Source organism: Taudactylus pleione, unplaced genomic scaffold (genome assembly GCF_031769625.1).
Source record: "Taudactylus pleione unplaced genomic scaffold, aTauple2 ptg000041l, whole genome shotgun sequence".
NCBI classification, from domain to species: Eukaryota; Metazoa; Chordata; class Amphibia; order Anura; family Myobatrachidae; genus Taudactylus; species Taudactylus pleione.
Window position 1 is genome coordinate 32,597,274 of NW_028284443.1, and position 24,432 is coordinate 32,621,705.

The 24,432-nt window shown below is 43.2% G+C and overlaps 1 protein-coding gene across 1 annotated transcript in view; it reads left to right on the plus strand.

Annotated features, from left to right (window-relative positions):
* Window positions 1–305: 305 nt before the first annotated feature.
* Window positions 306–24,432, plus strand: part of ARID2 (AT-rich interaction domain 2) — a 110,416-nt gene continuing 86,289 nt past the window's right edge. Inside the window, exons 1-3 of the mRNA XM_088458063.1 lie at window positions 306–1,060; window positions 2,207–2,300; window positions 3,688–3,785. Coding sequence (XP_088314189.1) covers window positions 969–1,060; window positions 2,207–2,300; window positions 3,688–3,785 — 284 coding nt within the window. The 5' untranslated portion in view covers window positions 306–968. The remainder of the gene's footprint in view (window positions 1,061–2,206; window positions 2,301–3,687; window positions 3,786–24,432) is intronic.

The following is a 24,432-nucleotide window of genomic DNA, read 5'->3' on the forward strand; positions in this document are numbered from 1 at the left end:
AGGCTGTCCCAACGGTCGGTTTCATGTTGTTTCTGCCTCGTTCGTCCTCCAATGCTATCGACACTTTGCACACCTCCCCTGAGCTCGTTCAGCAGCTCTGCTTCTCCTATTGTTCCCCCGCCGCGTGCGCGCCGCAGTCAGTTCTCGAGAGAAGCGCGGCCACGGGTCACCTCTGTAGAGCCCCCCGTGCGCGGGCACGCCACCGCAACTCTCCGTCTCCATCGCCGCGGGAGTGCGCAGGCAGCGGGGGCGCGCGCTCCGTGCGAGGTGCAGGCCCGGCTTGCAGTACCAGCGGCCGGCGCTAAGGGGTCGCTGTTCTGCGCTTTCTGTCCCCCTCACCAACACCAGCAGCAGGAGCAGCAGTGGCCGCCGCGGCCTTAGGTCTTTTTGTCTGTGAGGCAGAGCGAGGAGCGCTCGATTCCGCGGCCGCTGAGCCCCGGCGCCTGTGCGCGGGTACATGAGCGAGGGATCACTGAGGGGAGAGCGGAGGGGGCCGCGGGCAGCAGCGCACCCGGAGTCCAACCGCCGGCATAAGGCACCAACACAAAGGGAGTCTGGGAGCCCGCAGCGGCCCGGCAGAACATGCTCCGTGTCAGGCAGGAATCGGACGGGCGCCGGTGCTGAGGAAGGGGGACTGTGAGTGCCAGGAGCCCGGACAGCGCTCGGGCCGACACTCCGCCTCACACTCCTCGTCGTGGTCTCCCCCTCTGCCCGCGGCCTGAACTTTCCCCGTGTCCCCCCCTGTCCCGGCTCCTGCCAGCGCCTCCTGTGCGGTCCATGAGCGGGATCGGGGCCACCGCCGGCTCCCTCCTCTCCTGAGAGCCGAGGAGCAGGAGGCTGCCACCCCCTCGCCCGGAGCCGCCGGCCTCCTGCGGTAACTCCCAGCAGCGCTCCCTGCAGACCGACATCACCAGCCGGGTATCTGAGGACACCCGGGGCTGCCCGGTCTCCTGTGGCCGCATCGTACAATGTCTAACTCGACGGTAAAAGCGGAGCCCGATCACCGGAGAAAGGGGCTGGCGTTCCTGGACGAGCTGCGGCAGTTCCATGAGAGCAGAGGGTGAGAGTGCTACACAGGCAGCGGGACTGAGTATATCACATGGGGGAGGGGGAGATGGACCTCACTGTGTGTGTTATATGGAGGGAGATCCTGCACATGCACTATGAATGCATGCTACCACGGGCCGGGGGGAGCTGGGTGTTTATGTCACGGCTGGCCCCTGCAGGTCCGCGTCCGTGGAAGTTGCCTGACCCTGTCTGTGGCTCAGTCTCCCCAGTAATTGTAGGAGAGAGGGAGAAGTGTACTTGGAAGTGTCTGACACCTTGTTTATGTGTGGATGGGAGTTACATCAGGGCTTGTGCCGGGGGAAGTCCCTCTGCACTCTTAAGGACGTTGTGGTTCATGGTACATGGGGTCATATTAGGGGCTATAGTAAGTGTCCAGAGTATGCTAACTCGTCCATGCTGGAGGATGATTACTAGGTCCATTATTGGATAGGGCCTACTAGACATACAGCACAACTTTTAACATTGCCCTACTAGTACTCTGACTGGTATTAGCCTTTTTCACATTAACAGGATGTACAGTATATATATCTATGGCTACAGCTAGAATCACTCATCATACCGTACCTCCTTACTTTTAAATGTCAGGCATTTAAAATCTGAATAGTGAGATCTGTGTATACATGATGGTATATAGCTAGCTAACCATTATTGCTGTAGGATTATAATATTTACAGCAATACAACAATGACAGCACATCTATGAGAGTACAGGTTACACAGCATACAACATCTGTAGGCCATTAGCCTTGTTTTGGATTCATATCAGAGTGCAGAGAACAGACCATTACCAGACACTGTAGTTACACTTGTTACTTGGCATCTCACACAGGGTATCCTAGTGTCCCTCATCTGTATTGCTCAATGCAATGCATGGATTTAAAATAATTGATACATTTTCGGTGAAGTGTTGTTTTCTTTATTACTAGCAACCAATTGAACCTTATATTAGTTTTGAAAACCTTTCACATCTGCCAGATGTGATATTGCTTTAGTCCTTGATACTGTAGTTTTGGTGGCCTTCATCTTGCCACATGGCTGGATAAACAAGAGGAGGCCCAGACATCAGGTGAATGTATCAATGTAGTGTGTATCACTCAGTGCCAGCCTTCATACCGAGCTGCTACCCGGTGTCTCTGCAGGTCCCGTTTCAAGAAGATCCCCGCGGTGGGGGGCAGAGAGCTGGACCTGCACTCCCTCTACACCAGAGTTACAACTTTGGGAGGATTTGCCAAGGTGAGGGAACTTTCCTTCTGTTGTTCTGTAACACGCTGCTGATGTTTCCCATAGTAATCGCTGTAATGCCTTTACTAATATCCTGTGGGGGGGGGGGGTGAGCCTGCTGTTTCTCATAGTAATCGCTGTAGTATTAATACCCTGTGTGCAGGGGTGAGCCTGCTGATGTTGCTAATAGTAATACCTGTACTAATACCCTGTGTGTGGGGGGTGAGCCTGCTGATGTTTCCCATAGTAATCGCTGTAGTATTAATACCCTGTGTGCAGGGGTGAGCCTGCTGATGTTGCTAATAGTAATACCTGTACTAATACCCTGTGTGTGGGGGGTGAGCCTGCTGATGTTTCCCATAGTAATCGCTGTAGTATTAATACCCTGTGTGCAGGGGTGAGCCTGCTGATGTTGCTAATAGTAATACCTGTACTAATACCCTGTGTGTGGGGGGTGAGCCTGCTGATGTTGCTAATAGTAATACCTGTACTAATACCCTGTGTGTGGGGGGTGAGCCTGCTGATGTTTCTCATAGTAATCGCTGTAGTACTAATACCCTGTGTGCAGGGGTGAGCCTGCTGATGTTGCTAATAGTAAGCGCCATATTTCCCCCCAGCCTGCTGCCTATAGCTATGTCGGGGTGTGGCGCACCCCAATTTCCGGAGTCATTGTTGCAAACACTGGCAGGGCCTTTAAGTGGCTTTTGGTCATCTCTCCAGCCCCCCAACTGGCACAGCTCTGGACACGGCATCCCTATGACCGCCTGTGATATGGGGGGTTCCCAGCGATTACTAGTAGCCGGCGTGTCTGACACTTGTGGGCCTAGTAGCAGGCCTGGCTCGATATCCTGGTACCCCCAGCCCGCTATATATATCTATACATCTCCCCATGCCTGCGGCTCCGGGCGCACCGAACTCACACTGCTACTTTCCGTGAAAGTTAAAATAAGCGGGCAATGCTTCCCCAGCTCTAATCGTGCCCGGCGCCCGGGGTGGGAGGAGGGCACAGGAGCTTATCTGCCCTCCCCTTTACAGTACACAGGCAGCCGGGGAAGAAACAATAGAGTTCAGGCGTGTGTCTATAGCCATTTTGGGCTGTATACCGATATGAATTGAAGGTATTAAAGCGCTGTACAGAACAAGGCTTCTCCGGTGATTAGTGTTATGGATGCGTCTATATGCAGTTCCCTCCCCCCGCTGGGCTTCCCTCCCTATCACTGTGCTGTAGAGTGGGAAGCATAGGGAACCACTTGCTGCATTTCACAACAATAACACTTATCTGTGCTGTACACATAGCAAAGTATGTGACTACTTGGTTGTATTGTGTTTATACATTGTATTTGTGTGCAAAAAAAAAAGATTTAGAAAATATGTGGCGATCATTTTTATGTAACCTTAGGTTTCAGAGAAGAACCAGTGGGGAGAAATAGTAGAAGATTTTCACTTTCCAAGAGGTTGCTCAAATGCTGCCTTTGCTCTGAAACAGTATTATTTGCGGTAAGTTTCAGTATTTCTATGTAAGAATGTAGTACAGATAATATAATGTTTTGTGAATAAGTTGCTGAGATGGTTGTCCATTTAAGGCTGGGTACACACCTAAAGATTTTCTGTCCAACCATCCCACTAGTTGATTGGTTGGAATGAAAATCTGGTAACGTATGGGAGTAACTGATGATCAGCAATTAGCTCCTAAATGCCAGAAAACAGATGAAAATGGACGTTCAGACAAGTTTGAACAAGTTGTTTAGATCAAACATTTAACAAATAACAGTTTTTGTCCATTTTCCGGCACTTGGGAGCAAATTGCTGATTGTCATTTGCTTTCATACCTTACCAGATTTTCATCACAACCAATCAACTAGTTGGATGGTTGGACAGAAAATCTTTACGTGTGTATGCACCTTTCATTGGTCTATTTTAGTATATTTTGTTACAAAAAAGCCTTTTTAATATTTTACTGTAAATTACACACAGGAATAATTGTTTTTGAAATTCTATTATCAAAATGACCTTTTATATTCTATGTGGACAAATATTGTTTTCTCTTGGTAGCTTGTACAGTCTTGAGTTATTTGGATTACATTTACCTATGGCCTTATTCATTGTTATGGTAATTTTCTACTTTTAGACCTGTCTTTTTATTGAAGTATGAATTCCTGTGCACTGTATAGTGGTATCCTCCCACAGAATGTAAAGGGTCTATATAAATTGGAGATGAATGCTTTCATTGGTGTTTCAGTCAGAGAAAAGGTTTATTCCACCTAATCACAATTTACCAAGTGGTAAACCTGCCTGACTGCAGCTGCGCACTCATCCAACGTTTACAGTAGTGCCGACAGTGCAAGTATATGGGAGTGCGAGGGATAACCTGCAATGCCAATGGGCGCAATGTGCCATACCTCCTTTAATTTAACAAGATGACCTTAGCTATACCACCAAAGACATTAGCGCAATGGGAACCAGTGAAGCCAGAGAGACTTCGCTTTATGTCTGCTGGGTTAAATATATGTATTTGCATTTCACATTAACTCTGGCTGAAGTTAGACTGCTGGTGACTGAGAAAACAGAGTAGGTAAATGCAGCGCTACTATATTTTGCATCAGTGCAATCTGCAGCAACCGATGATGATGGCTAACAACAGGTTTTTTACACCATTTGGAGCTTTGAAAAAATTGTCCTCCTCAAGCGCCAAGATTGGAACTACTTATCCCTGCATTTCGCTGATGTGATCAGATTTAAAACTATTTGTCACTGTTGGCAATTGGTTTTTACATCACTATATTTAGAAAAAGAAACTGGGGTTAGGCATAATTGTATTCTGCTCTGCAGCCAGTTTAGCCTCCCTGGTTTCTTCAGGAGAGTGAATTCCAGTGGATCAACTACCACTATGCACGTGTGGGGAGTCATTTTTATAAATACTTTTCTGAAATGGAGTTAGTGCAGTCCCCACAATATAGCACACAAATTGTCATCTCTGACTGGTATTGCTGTATCAAATTTATTAGAGGTTTGGTCCGCTCTGTGTGGATTTTGTGTTTTATGGTGGTTTTTTTCCCCCCATAAACTGGATTTGTGGGCATAGTTTGAGTTGGTAGGCTGTGAGCTGAAGGCTAAATAGCAGTGTGATATAAAGCAGTATAGTATTTGTTTGCTGCATGCAAAATAAATTGCAGTTACACATCTTGTATCACAGCATGGTTTGTACAGGTGCTAATTTGCTCCCTGTAGTTGGATTTGCTCCTCTAAAGCTGGGTAAACACTGACAGATATATTGGCTGCCTGTCGGCCTGTCGGCCAGTGTGTACCCGCGATATGTCTATGAACGACGTCGTTCACAGACATATCGCATTGGCTGTGCTGTACACAGATATATCTGCAGACATATCTGTGCATCGGCAAGTCAGACCACCCGTACACATGCAGCGGCAGCTGCGGGGAGGGGGGCGGACACCCCCCCGACCAGCGGTACCTACCCCCTCCTACACACTGACACACTGAACACAGATGATGGTTGTTTAGTGTGTACGAACAACCATCATCTGCAGATATATCTGCGGATATATCTGTTTAGTGTGTACCCAGCATTTACTCTATGTGGAGTATTCAATTCAAAGCAATGATGAATAGCCCCAGGAGGGAGCTTCCGAAGCTATTCAATGCAATGTTTGGTCGGGCTAAAGAATTTCTTCTTGCACCCCCCTTGGGATGCGAGGAGAAATCCAACAAAAATACCATCCGAGCGGCTGTTTCCGGCTTAGCGCGGCACGAACAGCCTTGCGGACGGCTTTTTAGTAGGAGAATGCCGGTTCTCGCGACTATACATCCAGGTTAAGTTGCGATAACCGTCATTCTCCGACTTAACAGCGCCATGAATTGAATAGCCCCGGGAGCTCCCCCGGGGCTATTCAGAATCGCGCTGAATTGAATTCCACAATATATGAGGTCATGAGTATGTTTTGTTTTTCTGTGGAAATTTGCTTATTTAATGGAGTACAGTTTTTATAGTTTTTCATTTTATGGTGTGTGTTGTGATATTTTTAGTTTTTCTCTATATGTGCTATTCTTTATTTTGTAGGAAGCGGAGTTTGCCACTGTGCTTAATATTCATATTGTCAGTGTATTGGTGTGTTTACCTAGTTGTAGTTGAGTATTCCATAAATATAGCAGTTTTGCATTCCAGATTGTTTGTAATCTCTTATGAGCAGATAGCTAGTCACAATTGGTATCAATATGTATTTGTTATACTCTTACGTATGGTTCTATATTATCGTATGTATGATAAACAAAGAAGCAGCATGGTACATTGCCATTGTATATATCTTTGTTATGGCATGTGGCTGCCCATAGTATAAATTATGACTAGTTTACCTCATGGTTTTTATTTTGTTCAGCAGTGACTCAATTGTGTAACATATTATTTCCTTGTTTCTTGAACTGTATTTTCTAAATGTCTGTATATATTTGTTTTCCTACAACATTTTTTTTTCATTTATATTATTGCTCAGTGAATTATTCCCAACCCCTGCCGTTGTGTATATCACATGTATAAGTACATTCTGAGCCTGCCATATACACTAACGTATGTTTTCTACATGCCTTGCATAGCTGTCTAGATGAGCTTTGATTGCTGAGGCATTCTTGCTATTGGCTGTCCTAGAATGACTACACATGTGAATTTTTACTATGGCAGCGTAGGAAGAGTCTGCCTGATAGAGCTTCAAATTCTCAATAAAGTTAGCTGTTGAACTTTATTCTATCTTGTCCACATACACAGTTTGTGCTATAAGATATCTGATTCTAGACTTGTGCTGATGAAATGTCTGTCAGTGTAAATTACCAGTACTTGTAATATGTGGTAATGATTCAATGGAGCTGGTACTATAAAATATATTTGTTTGAATGTTTATTATTCTATGCTTACTTTATTATTTATAATCCTGTATCATATCCCTTAATGCAAAAGTTCCCAAAAGTGGTCCTCAAGGCACCCCAACAGTTCAAGTTTTAGTGCTATCCATGAGCACAGGTGGTTAAATCAAATTGGCTGAGGTACTAATTAAGTCACGTGGTCAAACGGAATCGGTATGGGATGCCGGAAGTCAGGATCCCGTCTGTCAGAATCCCTCCCCGCACCCTAAACCTAACCCTCCTCCCCTTAACGCCTAACCCTAACCCTCACTCCATCCTGCTACTTGCCTTCGGTATCCCGACGGTTGGGATGTTGGCGTCGGGATTTCGGCGCCGGTAATATCAGCGTCAGCATCGCGGCCACCGGAATACTGACTGTTTCCCGGTCAAGCATGGATATCCTTAACATCTGGACTATTAGGGGTAAATTTACTAAAGTGAGCGTTTTTACAAGTGGAGATGTTGCCCATAGCAACCAATCAGATTCTAGCTACTATCTTCTAGATCTAGAAGGTGCTAGTTAAATGTAAAGTAGATTCTGATTGGTTGCTATGGGCTACATCTCCACTTCTAAAAACGTACTTTAGTTAATATACCCCTTAAGTTGCTTTGAGGACCGCATTTGGGAACCTCTGCCTTAATGATTAGAAACATTTTGTACTTGGGCAGCATAGTGGTGCAGTAATTAGCATTGCTACCTCACAATACTGAGGTCAAGTGACTGATTCCCACCATGGCCCTATCTGTGTGGCGTTGTCTGCTCTCCCCATGTTTGCCTATTTGTGTGATGATGTATGCTTTCCCCATGTTTACATGGGTTTCCTCACAAAATCTCGTACTTTAATTGTTTTTTGACAAAGAAATTAACCCCAGTGTGTATGTGTTCATGTGATAGACAAACAGGGCGGAATTCAATTGTATTCGCGGCCCGCATCTCCCGTCTGAAGTGACAGGAGATTGCGGGCCGCTATACAATTGTCCAAGATTTTCGTGCTGAATCGCGCCCATAGAGGTCAGGTTTAGCCGCGTAAAGCAGCTAAACCCGACCAAAGTGCTGGGCGCGATCGCGAATAGTGTTGTTTGGGCGGCCAAACATGTCACTTTTCGCACATTTCAGCTCTCATCCCCCAGGGGCTGCGAGCTGAAATGTAGCGCTGGCAGCTCATCGTTCCCGACAGGAGCAAGAATTGAATAGCTCCGTAGGGCGCGATAGCGGCTATAAAGAATTGAATGCCGCCCACAGAGTGATCAGTTCAATTATGGGCGATGTGCCGTCGTATTTTTTTTCTTTCTTTTACGTTTTCATCTGCAGCAAATATTATTGGCTGGAGTTACTAGCTTTTCTCAGTGTGTTTGACTTTGAAAGTCAAAACGGCAAAAAATATTAAGTGCAGTGTATAATATTATTGCTGCTTTAAATTTCGAGGTTAAACTTCCCAAGAAGCAGCACTTAGTAAATCTTGCACCTTCTGTTTTTATGGGCACACGGGGTTATACTTTGGTAGTATATTGGCAGAAATACATTTTATTTGTCATTTACAGAGAGAATGTGAAAATAAAACCATTTTGAAATTCTAAATTTAAATTTAAACAAATACCTATAAGTTTACTGTAATTTTAAATTCACTATTTTTCCCCAGAGCTAACAAATATTTGTTTCTTAATAAAATATTTGGTATAATTTATATAGGAGAAAACAAGGGGATGACAGGTAAGCAAGTCATACGTATCGTTGGCATGGATTTCTGTAGCACAGGCTGGTATTTAATCTGCCCGTTAGTGAGGCGATGTGACATCACAGGATTTCCCTCTCTGAATTAAAAGTACGGTATATACTACAGCTTCACTGCCAGGAACCAAATGAAATGGTTCCCAGACACAAGACTGTGACCCTAGGCTGTCATTGATAGTGGCTGTCCTGTGATTTTAGCTTGCTTTAAGGATAAGGTTGCAATCTTTAATGGATTTTTATTAAAAGGCCTATTTGATAAAGATGGGTCTGAGAAGCATCCCTTTCCTAAAACCTCCTTTTCCCATTTTTCCAGTTGGATGTAAATTTGTCTTGTGGCAATAGATTTGTTTATTTTGCAGCATTGTTTTGTGGGTTTTGTTGATGCTTATTTTATTTCAGTATATATTTAAAAAAAAAAATCTATAGTAGGAGATGCTAAAATATTTGGCATTTATTTTACATTCTTAGACCCATTCAGTATGCAAATAACTTAATTTTGCTGCCCTTAACTTTTTAATAAGCATACACTATTTACAAAATATTGGACTTTTTAATGGTGCATACACACGGTCAGATTTTTCCTTCAGATCTGAACGATAACGATTTAAAAATCGTTCAGTCGTTCATATCTGAAGGAAAATCTAACATATCTGACATGCCTGGACGATGGACGATGAACGATGCGCGTTCCCGTTTGTCAGATAACGATATCTGACATCTGATGTGTTTGCAGTCAGACTTGGACGATTCCATTCATTTTAATGCAGTCAAAAATCATTCAATCGTTCAAATCGTTCAAAACTTTGGTGAAATCGTTCAAATCTTTCAGTCGTTCATCTGACAAATCTGACCGTGTGTATGCTCCATAACAGTACCTTTTCTTTGCAACCTGTTTACAGATTTCCTACACCCATGTTACTTTCAATCTAATTATAGCAACTTCATCAACACTGTAAAAGGGTATCATTGGACCCTATGAAGAAATTACTTACCATATACTAGATCAGGGGTTCCTATCCACGGTCCTCAAGGTACACTACAGTCCAGGTTTTAAGGATAACCATACTTGAGCACAGGTGACTTAATTAGTACCTCAGTTATTTTGTTTTAACCATCTGTGCTCAACCATGGATATCACTAAAACCAGGACTGTTAGTGTGCCTTGAGGACCGAGGTTGGGAATCACTGCACTAGATGATTGAGGGTGAGCATTGGACTAACCTTAATGCAGCTCAGGCAGAATTTTACACCGGCTTAAAAATCCTGGGTTGATGCATGTGAACGCGCATCAACTTGGGATTTTTGTCATGGTAAATGGATTCACCGGGGATCCAACTCAGGCAGCTTGCAGGGTTGGCCACGGGTCATTCATATGTAAACTGTGCGATCCGGTTCACGATGACCCAGATTGTGCCACATGCTGCTCGATTGGCCAGCTTCAGTGGAGCTTGGAGATGACTTCTCCAAGCGACCTCTGCATCCAGGGCCAGCCGACCAGCTCCCCCACCCGCCTTCCCTGCCTCTGTACCGCAGTGGAGAGTTAGGTAAGAGGGAGGGGAAGAAGTGATGCTTACCTGTGCCGGAAGATCCGGGTCACTGCAGACCCGGCTCCGATGTGAACGGTATGCCTGGGTCGGCGCCGCAGTGTAAAAGTGGTCTGTCCCGGTTTAGAAAAGTGTTCCAAATCCCAGGTCAGACCTGGGACTTTGGTATAAAAGAGGTGCAGTCTCTTAATGAAATGTCTTATGTACATTATGCATTTTCTGTTTTAAATATGTGAGCAAGTTAGTTACAGAAACAGCCAGGTCATAGGGCAAACCATTCATCTTCCTGCCCTGCCATGGTGTGACAGTCTGGTGTGCATTCTTCAGAGAGCTGTGTGCATGCCTGGCGCTCTGGCTAGCCCTGACAGTTATCAGCAAGCAGTTAGCACAGTATTTCTCCATCTTCACAGATGTGGGCACAGACTGCTTTTTCACAAATGAGTTTTAGGGGCATTACCTCACCAAAAATATTAATCCAGTCCTTGTTACATAAATATGCTCTTTCAAAGTTGTTGGCTGAATATTAAATTCAGTACTGCCCTAGAAATCCCATGAAGGTAGGGGATATATATGTTTTATCTGTGTCTGCAGTCCAAGTCAATCACCAGTCTGGAGTTCTCAGTGAAGCTGAAGGCCACAAAAACTATTTTCTGCAGGCCACTAGTTTGGACAGTCCTGATATAATGAAATATAAACCATACATCTAAATTAAACTATGATATGAACAGCAATAGACTTCTGTCCAAACCTATTTATTCTGCATGTTGAAATGCTAGGAATTGAAGAGCAAAACTAAGATTGTACAAAATGCCATTGTTATCCATCTGATATCTATTAATGTACATTTGCAAGCCCCATATTAACCACATTGGTTTTTTTTTTTAACATAGGTTGCTCACTGTTAGGGTGCACTAAAGAGGTCCATTTATCACCTTACCATGTAGGGAATGGATGAGGTTATAATACCACAATTCCCTACCCCCTGAAATTTTTACCTTACTTGATCACTTCCAATAGGGTCCACTGCAGAGAGAATGGAAGGAGAGTTTAGTCCACCATGATGTAGAGGTGTAAAGAATGCAACAGAATTTATGGTAGTCCCAACAGTCATAAGCTGCATTCACTACACAGTTTGTTGTAGCAAATCTGCGTGATGGTTTTCCAGCCATAACTTTTCTCTACATTGCCTTTACAACATAGTGGACAAGTAACTACAATCCCACAATCACTATATTGTGGGCGGAGGATGAGAATTGGGTGCCCAAATGTGGGAGACTTGTTTAAAACATTGAAATTAGGATTTGGCTAATGTATTGTGTTAAGAGCATAGCAAGTAATATATTTTTATCCATACAAGATGAGAGAACACTCCTTACTACGGAACTCTGTAAACACTAGGACAGGAGATGTGTAGCAAATAAGGCTTCAGTATGGATCAGCCACTTCTGTCCATTCATGTGCAACTTTCACTATTTGCTTACTGAGCTGCAGTTAAATTTCCTGCCCAGTTGTTGCCAGCTCTTTGCTCTATGTGCTGACAGTGAGTGGCTGCAGTCTGGTTAATGTTCCTTAAGATAGTGAGACCAACATTTGTGTAAATAACAATTCATTTAATTTTTGGGGTTCTTTTAAAAACGACCAGCGGGACCGCGCAATCACTGGTCATTTCCGACATTACACTGCCCAAATTATGTACGATTAATGACCGATTGAACGATTACGATGTCTTAATCGTTCAATCGCTCATTTATATCTGCAAGTGGATACGCGGCTTTAAACTTTCTTTTGTCCATGAAAAAATGATCTGTACATAATTCTAGTACATTCATTGCCATTCTAAAATGCAGGTGGTATTGATTGTCCTCTGTATGCTGCAAAAACTATACCAGCAACATGGTTTCCACTTTTGATTCCAGAAGAATATTGATGAGCACTAAAAAGTGTTTCATGTAAGTTGTTTATTAGAAAAATAAGAGGAATGAATTGAAAGGCCACAGATGTTACTTCTGTGGCTTCTTCAGCGTAGTCCTAAAAGAATGGTATCTTTAATACTATTATTTTTTCATGTACGAGGGTAAAAAATTCTGCGCACTCTGGCTGTAGAATTTATTTTAATCAACTTTCAGAAAAGACAAATAAATTGGGTCGAAAAATAATCTCCCTGCTCTTCAATACACTTTGTCTATCTGTCAACAAGCTTTCCTCATTAAAAAAGTGTTTTAGGCTGAGCTGCGAGCCACAAATGCACCGCTGTCTTCACCTCTTCATCAGGCGTGAAGCCACAGAGCCATGGCTGATTTGCAATATAATCCACTGTCGCTCGTCTATCCAACAGAATCCGTTCACATGCACACTCAATGTTCTCATCAGCCGTGGCTGTGGGCGGGCATCCGGCTCCTTCATGGCTGACACTTGTGCAACCTTCTTTGAACTTCTCTGTCCATTCATATACACTTCTTCACGACAAAACACTTACTCCATACTGTGCACAAAGTCTTCGATAAACATCGGCACCAGGCACATCCTCAGACCACAAAAAACGAATCCCTGCACGCTGCTCTTTCGTGCAAATCACAAGTGGGGCAGCCATTTTTTCTTGCACTGCAGTCACAAATGAACTGACATAACTTGTTCAAACCTGCACAGCAGTTACTGGGGAGTCGGCAATCTAGTACAGAAAGCATTGATAAGACAGTGCGGCCTACAGAAGTTTTAATATAACTGTAGTGCGGATAATTTTTTACTTGCCCTCGTAATTCTGTGTATTTATTCTTCCTTCTATACTCCTAATTTAAACCTAGGTGTTAAAGAAGGGAACTCCACCTTTGTACATTACATAATTGTGTAGTGAAACACATACTGACCACACAGACAGCAATTTTCTTGACTGCAAACCTAACTGGCCTGGAACCAGAGTGTTTCAGTTGCTGGTATGTATTGGGTGGCACAACCCTCCAGTCTGTTATCATCAGATGTGACATCATGTGACTTATGCTGGGCACACGCTGTCAGATAAAATGTTAAGATAAGACTGATTTTTTTATTTAAAGTAAAGTCTGCAGTCACATAAGTAGTTTTTTATAGCTTGGTGGATGTACATACAGTGTATTGACATGGCTAAGACCTTATACCCACTGGCGTTTTCATTGTGCTAAAAAAATGAAAATTACATCTGCCGGTGAAACTGCTTGTCAAAGGTGACATGGGATCTTTAATATAATATGTATTACATTTAGGAGGTCATTGTAGGTTGCCTAGGTTTCCTGCAAGTTAATTGAGTAACTAGCATTTAGAAAAATACAAATGCTGCTGCAATTTAACCAGATGCAGGTAATGTTGGTTCCATTTCGAGACCCATGTACTTACACTGAAGTGCCAAAAGTCATGGGATAGCAGTATGTAAAGGTAATAATAGGTGCTGCCACCATACTGTGACGTCTTGGAAATGCCCAGACCTGTAACAGTTGTAATTATTATTATTATCCTTTATTTATATGGCGCCACAAGGATTCTGCAGCGCCTTACATAGTACATAAACATAGTGCACAAACATAGTACATAGACAGTTGAGCAGAACAAGAAAACAGTGTCATACAGTTTAAGACAATGCAATACAAGTACATGGTATATAAACACTGCTGCAACAGAAGCAGGATGGCAAAAGTCACGGGTTAGGTGCTTTTGAGTATAGAGCAGATAATATAAGTAAAGAAAGAATAAGCACAAGAGGAAAGAGGGCCCTGCTCGTGAGAGCTTACATTCTAGAGGGGATGGGCAAACAGACAGGGGTGACACGGATGGGGTAGAAAGTGAGCATGGGACAGAGGGTTAGGATGACAGATGGGTGGATTCCTATTTTACAGTATGTGTGGAAGTCATTTGAATTAAGATTTATGCCACTGACATTCTACTTTAAGAGGCAGTTTTTGTAGGTGTCTATGGAAAGCCATGGCTGTTATATCAGTTTACGTGAAGTCTGACGGGTAGCTGAAGCCACTTCGTGAAGGGCTATTTAGAGAGTTTGGTTAACGTATAAACCAGCAGTCTCAAGTAAATGTAGAAATTGGTAAAAGTAGTTATTGTAAAGAGATGTTCAGATGTAAAATAATAAGTTGTGATCAAGTATGAATTCTATGAGGCACATTTATTGATTTGGAGGGTGATGGGAGACGTGAGGTTTGCAGGATATTTATTCCATAGTATATCCGCTGTCCGTGTGTGGGGCCTGGATTTGGTGATATGTCACCAGATAATAAAAGCAGAAGAATGGAGACGTACATATAGTTGTAGGTGTGTAAAAAAATTTTATAGTGACACAATGAGGCTGTAATAGTCAATTTTTGATGAAAAGAAATCTCATTAGTTTTTAGAGGAGGTGAGTGACTCAATAGGGCGGCAGTGTGCCCAGAGAGGGGAGATGCAGGGAGAGTTAGGGATGTTATATCCTTAGAGAAAATACAAAGGAGGGATTTGAAAAAAAAGAAATGTGTACTACATGGTGAGTTTTAGGTTTTTTTTTTTTTTAGACAAATTTTAAGTAATGGTATCTTATTCTAAAATTACCTAAGATGTTAGTAATCTGACCTCGTGATGGCAGGGCGATAGGAATTATCAGAGTTTGAATGGGGCACGATATAGTGTTCACTCTAGGTCCGGCGGCAGACAGGGCGCCGGACCTAGAGTAAGGGCAACGAAAGGGGGTATGTCTTTATGACGCGTCCCCTTTTCATCACTCTTGGTGGCGTGCCCAGCAGGTCAGTCCAGCATTTTTTAGCTTCCATGAGATATGGGAGCAGAAGGCCCACCAGAGTGCCCCAGTTAACACTACAACACCAGAAACAGTGCTTCACCTGGGCTCATGACATCTCTAATTGGACCCTGGAGGACTGGCAACACGTAGCGTGGTCCGATGAGTCTTGGTTCCAGTTGATTTGGGCAGATGGTAGGGTTTGTGTTTGGCGCAGACCCCATGAGGCCATGGACCCCAGTTGTCAACAAGGCACCGTGGAGGCTGATGGTGGTTCCATAATTGTGTGGGGTGTGTTCTCATGGCATGAGTTGGGTCCATTGAACCTTCTGAACAGGTCATTGACCGGTAACCGCTACATTGTGTTGCTTGATAACCATTTGCAGCCCTTCATGGGGTTCTTTTACCTACACAACGATGGAATATTCCAGCAGGTTAATGCACAATGTCGTCTGTTCCAAGTTGTCCAGATTTTGCTCCAAGGCTTGAGGATCATCCTGGAGAGTTCAGACGAATGGTGTGGCCACCACGTTCACCTGACATGAACTCAATCGAGCATTTATGGGACGTGATGGAGAGGTCCATTCGCACCCAAGATCCTGCACCTACAAATATGAGGGAGCTGTGGGAAGCTATCCAGACATGGGTCAACATTTCTCCAGAAGTCTTCAGTCCACTTGTGGAATCAATGCCACATCCAGTTGCAGTACTTTGCCTGGCTAGAGTGGGGTTCTACACAATACTAGGTATCTATCCTATGGGCTTGATTCAATTCAACGCGAATTGAATAGCGCCGGGAAGGAGCTCCCGGAGCTATTCAATTCTGCGCGCTGTTAGGTCGGGGAATGCCTGTTCTCCTGCTCCTCACACCTTAAACAGGGTGCGATGCTGTTTTCGCCTTGCTAAGGGCAGAAAACAGCGTTGCTTCTGTACTTTTGTCAGGCTTAGAAGCGCATTCCCGATGCTATTCAATTCGCGTTGAATTGAATCGAGCCCAATGACTCTTAACACTTCAGTGTACATTGTAATAGCAAAAAATTTAAATATGCAACTGTCATGCCGATTATGAGACCCAGTGATGCTACTTCAGGTTTGTAGCATCACTGTATAATGTTTGCTATCTAATGCTGGGCATACACTATACAATTATCTGGAAAATCCACCCGATATCGCCGGCTCGTCCCGATAATTGTTTTGTGTGTGTGTGGCTGACCAATACTAAAATATTGATCTGTCGGGCATGCCAGATCATCCAGCATGTACTGCCAATGTAATATTTTGTAAGTTAACAGTCAGCTGGATCGGGTAATGTATGCCCAGCCACGGCTGACCGACATCCATTTCCCCTGTTCCTTCACAGAGAGGAACAGGGAAATATATCCTCCCCAGGGGATTTTGGGGCCAATACACTAAGATAGCTCAGTGTATGCCTGTGACATGTGCAGGGCGTCAGACTACCAGATAAAATGTCTGTCGGTCTAACGGGCATTTTATCTGGCAGTGTATGTCCAACATTAGGCTTGAAACATTTAACATTTATTAACCGTCATTTATAGAGCACCAGCATATTACGTTGTGTTTTACAATTGGGAATAAATCAATAATGAGATGAGACTGGCTAATAACAGACAGGTAAAAGGGTCCTGCTCGCGATTCTAGTCCATAGGGAATAACATGTTTCGCTATTGTATGTGAGCACTGTATCTGTGAAATGTGTATTGAAGCCGTAATTAAAGCCAGAAGAAATAGCACCCCCCTCCCCCCCATACTTTTCTCGATGTAAAAAGAACCAGTAAGCCATTCAAAATATCATCTTCCTCACCTTGGCCCCCACATCACAAACTCACTCCATACTGTTACCACACTATAACTGCTTGGTAAAGACCAGAAAAGAGACAGACAATCCAATTTAGCTGAAACCATTATCCCAAGCGAGCAATTGGACAGAATGTAGCTGTTGCACCTCTCATCAGTCACACTGTCCCAACATCAATTGTAAAATGGCTGGGCTGGCAGAAACATAGTAAAGGTGCTTAGTGTGATCAGATTTCTGCATCTAAAGGGCACATCAGCAGCTGAAAGTTGTCACCAACTTGTCGAGGTGTACGGAATCACGTCATGTCACAGAAACAGGTTTGGTGCACTGCCTTTTTGTCACCTGTGGTGGACATGCTTGGCTGGCCAGATTGCTGCCGTTAGCAAAGGCAGTGCACCAAACCCAAACCTGTTTACATGAAAAAGCAGTTCAGTAGTCTTTGCGCCAACTTTAAACAGAGAGACACAAAGTGTATATATATGTGTGTATATATATATATATATATATATATATATATATATATATAGATAGATGCCTGTAGAGGGGCACTCGCATAATTGTATTCAAATGCCACGGTGCCATCCATAAATTAGGTATACATAGAAAGACCCCTGTACCCCAGGGACCAGGCGGCACTCAGTGGACTTCAAAAATGGCAAACAGATTTTAATCCATAGATTATTATAGATATCTATGGATTAAAATCTGTTTGCCATTTTTGAAGTCCACTGAGTGCCGCCTGGGGTACAGGGGTCTTTCTATATATATATATATATATATATATATATATATATATATATATATATATATATATTTTTTTTTTGCTATTTCAAAAAGCCAGGAGCTGCAGCCCTTTCCTGCAATTCCCAGCGGTCACAGAGGCTGATGACAAGCACAGGCTGCACCAGGGACTGCCTTGTTAGAGCCTATACTGCACATGTTAAGAAGTACCTCCTGACCAGTTCCAGGAAAAGATACCATAATACATGCCTAATTATTTAGGTTTAAATGGTACGCATTACCATTTAAATACTGTGGTGATATTTTCTATACAACCTATTACACTATAAGGCGCTTGTTCTCACATATATATATTTTTTTAAATAAATTAAACTTCCTGCACTCACATCCCAGAATAGTTTATCAGTGGGGTGCAACCTCGAAAACCAGTGTTCTGGTCCAATTATAGGTCCAACGTTGTTCCCATGAAGTATAGGACAAAACAGAGGGCACCACCAAAGACAAGACATCACGCTACTTTATAACATTCCTACATCAGGGTTATATCCAAGCCATTGTATTTTGTCAACGTTTCAATCCCGTAGGACCTTTATCAAGACCTCGGCATCACACCTTCCAAAACCAGGTGTGTGTAAACAAACAGGCATCACCATCTCCAGCTGTCTAGTGATGCCTGTTTGTGCAGGGAGAGGGCTGGACCCCAAAGGCAGCCTGGGCCTCATAGCAGCCCTGTTCTCTGCACCTACTGTAGACTGTGAGTGGCAGCTGGTCTGCCAAAGACTCCTTTTAGTAGATTGTTTTAGCAGATCTAAGATCTGCTGCAAAATTGGAGAGGTGTGAAGGCATATATTGGTGTTGAATTTGCGTCCAGGTCTCCAGTGGGATTGTGTCAACAGTCTGGTCTGGAGTTAGATCCCTGGAAGATTGGACAAGTGTGTAAACATCTTAAGTCATAAAACCTCATATCAGATTCATTGTTTCTAAATTAAAAACTGCAGATAAAATGGAGGGAGGTCAAAATTTGTTATATAGTCCTTACCTGAAGATTTTTTACAGTCTTCTTTTTTGAATAAGTTGGATTACATCTTCCAATATAGCCATGGACTTTACTGTTCAGATCAGTAGTCGTCAGGGGCATAACTAGGTATTTGAAGGCCCCATAACAAACCACACAATGGTGAAAAATGTATGTAAGACTTGTAACTTTGACAAGGAAGATGGGCTCCCTAAGCTCTGGGCCTCATAGCAATTGTGCCCCTTTCACCTATGGTAATTAAGCTTGTGTGTGTGTGTGTGTATGTGTATATATATATATATATATATATATATATATATATATATATATAATTTATATATATTATTGTTCTTTAGGCCCATCCCACAGATGCCAGATCGGGTTAAGATCTGGGGAATTTGGAGGCTGTTCTGTCCTCACTATAATATCTCTGATTAAAATTAGACTGCTTTAATTATTTTTAATAATCCAATTTAGATGGGCAGATCTGAAGAATGGTGTTATTGTAATAGTAGAAAAAATAATGAATTTGAGTGGTAAAACTGCATTACAAACAAATGCAATTACGGGATACTTCAGTATCCCGATACAGGATGCCGGCGCTTAGAATACCGGTGCCAGAATTTCGACACCTACGGTAAGTAGCGGGGTTGAGGGGAGGGTTAGGGTTAGGCACTAGGGGGAGGGTTAGGCACTAGGAGGGGGAGGGTTAGTCACTAGGAGGGGGAGGGTTAGTATACCTACCGACAGTGTCTGTATCCTCGCCGGGATCACGAGCGCCGTCATCCCCTACCCATCCCGTATTTACAACATGCACTGATATGATGCAATGCAAACATAAAACATATTTAAACTGTCAGCAGATCTTACCATCGATGTTGTGCTGTGGGGAAAAATATACTGCACCTCTTAGCTGAGACCATGTGAGATCTAAGATGATGACCTCCTATCCTCTTGGATTGCATTAGGAAACTAACAAAGTAAACCTATAAAGTCTAAACCTGGCTGCCACCAGGCTGACCACTAGGTGAAACTTACACAGAAATAAATGCATATGCAAAAAACAATAATGATTAACAGATGCCGAGTCAATGCCTTAAACTCTCATGTTCCTCAAACAACTTCTGAACAATTTTTGCAGTGTGACAGGGCATATTATCCTGCTGAATGAAACCAGGGAAACACTGTCGCCAAAAAGAGGTAAACTTGGTCTGCAACAATGTTTAGGTAGGTGGTACATGTCAAAGTAACATCCACATGAATGCCAGGACCCAAGGTTTCCAAGCCAAACATTGCACTGAGTATCATATTGCATCCAATGTTTTGCCTTCTTATTATAGTGCATCCTGGTTCCATCTCTTCCCCGTGTAATCGACACACACGCATCCGGCCGTTCACATTATGTAAAAGGTATAGTGATTCATCAGATCATGCCACCTTTTTCTGTTGCTTGATGGTCCAGTACTGATGCTCACGTGCCCATTGTAGGCACTTTCGGCAGTAGACAGGGGTCAGCATGTACAGTCTGACCTGTCTGCAGCTATCCAACCCCATACGCAGCAAGCAAGTGTGTTCTGGCATCTTTCTATCATAACCAGCATGTTAATTTTCAGCAATTTATGCTACAGTAGCACTTCTGTGCTATCAGATTACATGGGCTAGCTTTCGCTTCCTACGCGCATCAATGAGCCTTGTGCGCCCATGACCCTGTTGCTGGTTCACTGGTTGTTTTTCCTTACACCAGTTGTCTAGCTATCATAATTTGGACTTTGTCAAAGTTGCTCAGATCCTTACGCTTGCCTAATTTTCCTACTTCCAACAAATCAACTTCAAGAACTGACGGTGCATACACACGTAGCCATCAGCCAGTGATAAGATATCGCTGGCTGATCGTCCTGCACCCTCCCTGGTGTGCTGGATGATCGATATTGATCATTCAACACACCACCTACTCACCGACGACTATAGCGGGGTCCCTATAGTAACTTGCTCGATATCGAGCAAGTTGACCTGCATGCACGGCCGATGGACGATATCGCTATCGTCCATACGTGGCCGCGCATCGCTGGTCGACGGTGAGTTGGTAGGGGCCATTGTTATGGCTGTTCGAGGGATGTTCGTGTATATATGTATTTCGACACTGCCACAATTTTTCTTATTTTAGCTGTTTACCAAATCATGTTCAAGCTACAGTTATATAATGAATATGGTAAAGACTATCTGCCTTAATTTGAGGGTATTCACATCCAAATTGGAAGAAGGGTTTAGGAATTACAGCTGTTTAGTATGTAGCCTCCTCATTTTCAATGGACCATTAGTAATTGGACAATTGACTCAAAAGCCCTTTCATGGACAGGTGTGGGCTATTCCTTTATTTCTAATCAACTAAGCAGGTAAAAGGCTCGGAGTGTATTCTAGGTGTGGCATCTATATATATATATTAGATGTGTGTGTGGGTTTACACACACGTTAGCATTTATCCTTTCACCAAGGAATCATGTTAGTGCGCTTGTATAGCATATTGGACATAATTTTTTTTAAACATTCATCAGCTTTTGGTTCTGTTTGAAACATCTGTTTAATTTGATTGCTTTGAATAAACAGGTGTGCTTGTTGTATGACAGATTAGCACAGTATTTATGCTAAAAGAAATAAGATGCTAAATCTCTTGAATGTAGCTCAGCTATTTCCTTTAGCCCAAATGATGTCTGTCAGTGTATGACCCCTGCGGCATTGGTGGTGCATGCACTGTAGCCTGCAGATGGAGCAGCAGAGTGTAGAATCCATGAAGCTGGAGTGAGGGGACTGTAGGCCGTTTTCCCATATGAATGGAAGGCAGCTACAAGGGAAGCACTTATGAGACCCTAATACAAACCATAAACTTGGGAGCATTAAAGGCCTCTTCTTGTTTGCATGTGTTAAATAGTTATCTTGTTTTAATAAATTGTGGCTTTCCAATATGATTCTTTTGTTACCCTTTCCACTGAAATTGGGTCTACCCCTTCTCTCATCTTTGTACAGTATTCTATATATCATTATTCTTATTTCATTCATGTAATAATACTCTTATCTTTGACAAGTGATTTTCATTAAGTTAACTGTTCTGATGGAACCTTGCGAGATGTACAGTTGCCCACATAGCAGGTAATGTTCTGGAGGAAAACCTGGCTCAGATGTATCCTCATACACCTAGCCTCAATACGCCATGCAGCGGGAGACACCTGGCGCAAGTGAGCTGCGTTGAGCGGTATAGCATCTTTTTCAAGTCTTTTTTGCGCTAATATGCACGAGACTGCACTGATATCCTATGCGACATTTGAATATATGTGTGCGACTGATTCTGAATCTGTACAACAGAACGTCGTAGCACTTCCTATACAAATTCGGACTCCGACGCACACAGATATACAAATTTTGCATATCAAATAAATCAGTGCAGTCTTGTGAAGTGGTTATGTTGCAACTAAGATGCATATTTTGTGCGAAATAGATGCCTGACGCAAGCCAAGTTGCATGGGACCTGACACGCAGAGGAGGGCGACTGCAGCAATAGTCCTAGAGGACACATCTGTAACGTTACTCATATTTTTTATCGTACCACTATGGACTCTGAGCAAAAAACAGTGCCCTGCAGCTAATTTAATTTCCCCTTAGCATTGAGCAGTAGTTGGTGGTTTTGGTGAAGTGTACATGTACTCTGCACCAGACAATGCGGCGGATGTATGAAGCTAAGGGAAGTGATAAAGTGGAGAGTGATAAACGACCAGCCATTCAAACACAGCCTGTAACATGACAATTGGGTGCTGAGTGGCTGGGCTTTTATCACTCCCCACTTTATCACTTCCCATAACGTCATACATCTGCCCCAATATTCTAAACTTCCTTGGCTCAGTCGTGAACGATATACAACTTGCATCACAACTTAGGTAGAGAAAATGTTCCCATTTCTATAGATAACTGCCACAGTTCCATCGCTAATAGTTTCTCCACCTGTCATATACTGTGCACCTATCTTCTATATGGTAATGACAAAGCTTTTGTTGGGGCTTAGTATAGGCTGAGGGCTGAAATCCGACTAAAGTGCTGGGCACAATGCTGTTTTCCGGCTTAGCGCAGCGCTAACAGTCTCGTGGCCGGCACTTTATTTGGAGAATGCCGGTTAGCGCAACCAAACCCTGGCTTAAGGCATGCTTACTGGCATTCTCCAGCTTAAGTGGATCTAGTCGGACTAAACAGCGTAGTGAATTGAATAGCTTCGGGAACGCCTTCCCAGCACAATTAACATTGCCCCCTATGTGTCTGTTTCCCCTGACTGATTCAATCCTGCGGTTTGCCAGCTCTTCAGTCAGTGGGGGCAATTTTAGTTAGACGGTAGCTCCCTCATGGAACACTTCCGGGTATTACAGTAATAAAATTTTTGCTAATTTTTGTGATCAATGCTGGGTACACACTAGGACAATGGCTCTGTCAGTAGACCAATCCTCCGTCTAAGTGGCCGATTGGTAAGCTATACACATTTACTAATTGGCCACTTGATATGTCTGGTCTAATATCACAAATTAGGCATGCATCTATATTTGCCCACCCAGTTGTGATGTCCGTGTCAGCAGTGCCTGCAGCAAGTGTATGGGCGTTCTGCGGGTCACCCATACACCCACATGAATATGCACCGATATATCTTTCAGGGCCGACCTAATATGTCTGTGAACGTCATTCACAGACCTATCTTGTGTAAACACCCGCCGATGCGCTCGCGTTATATCGTTTGTCGATCGAACAATGTATGGACAAGTGTGTAACCAGCATTACCTGTAACTTCATGCTTAATTGAGTCTATACCATTATTCAGGTTCTAGAGCAGTTTCTCTAGCTCTGTTTTTTTTTGTTTTTTTTTGTCTTAACACATGTTGTGTACAACAATAATTTATCTCCCCTGATGTGGTGGCCAATAGTGGCTTCTACTTTTCAGGGCTGCCCAGCTGTATGATGGCACTCTGCTGTGCAGTTGCAGCTGTCACTTAGGTAGTACACTGTAAATTCTGATCCCCGCATGAGAAAAGAAATGCTGTGCACGGCAAAGCTTACAGGAAACATTGCTCTCACACATGCAGGCCCTCACTGTCAGGATGGGACTGTATGGAAATGCAGCTTTGGACATGAGGTCCAGACAATAAAATCTGTGACTGACATTGTCTGCAGCCTGCTCTGCACTTGCTCCCTTCATGAAGTATGAAGAGAGCAAAGCTGCGGGAAATAGTTAAGTTTACCACTGAAGAGTCTGGGAAGTGCCTTTAAACTTTTTAAATCAATCCTTTTGCAAAGTCTGCAGAAAACATTGATCAGTTTTTCAAATAGACCATTTACCAACATGCTAGTAAATTGATCCAAATGATTGAGGAGATTTGCTGTAGGTAGAGCAATATACCCATTCACATAGATGTTTTCCACCCCTTAATGTTCAGTAACATGGTCACACCTAGAGTTGATTGTACATCAGCAAATATTTGTAATACTTTGTTTTCTTGAATTAATTTTCATTCATTCAAAAAAAAATATTCCCTGAAGAGAATGAACTTACATGGTCAGACATAAATAAGTCAGTTACATCTAAAAAAAATGTTGTGCAACACAGCACTGTGCA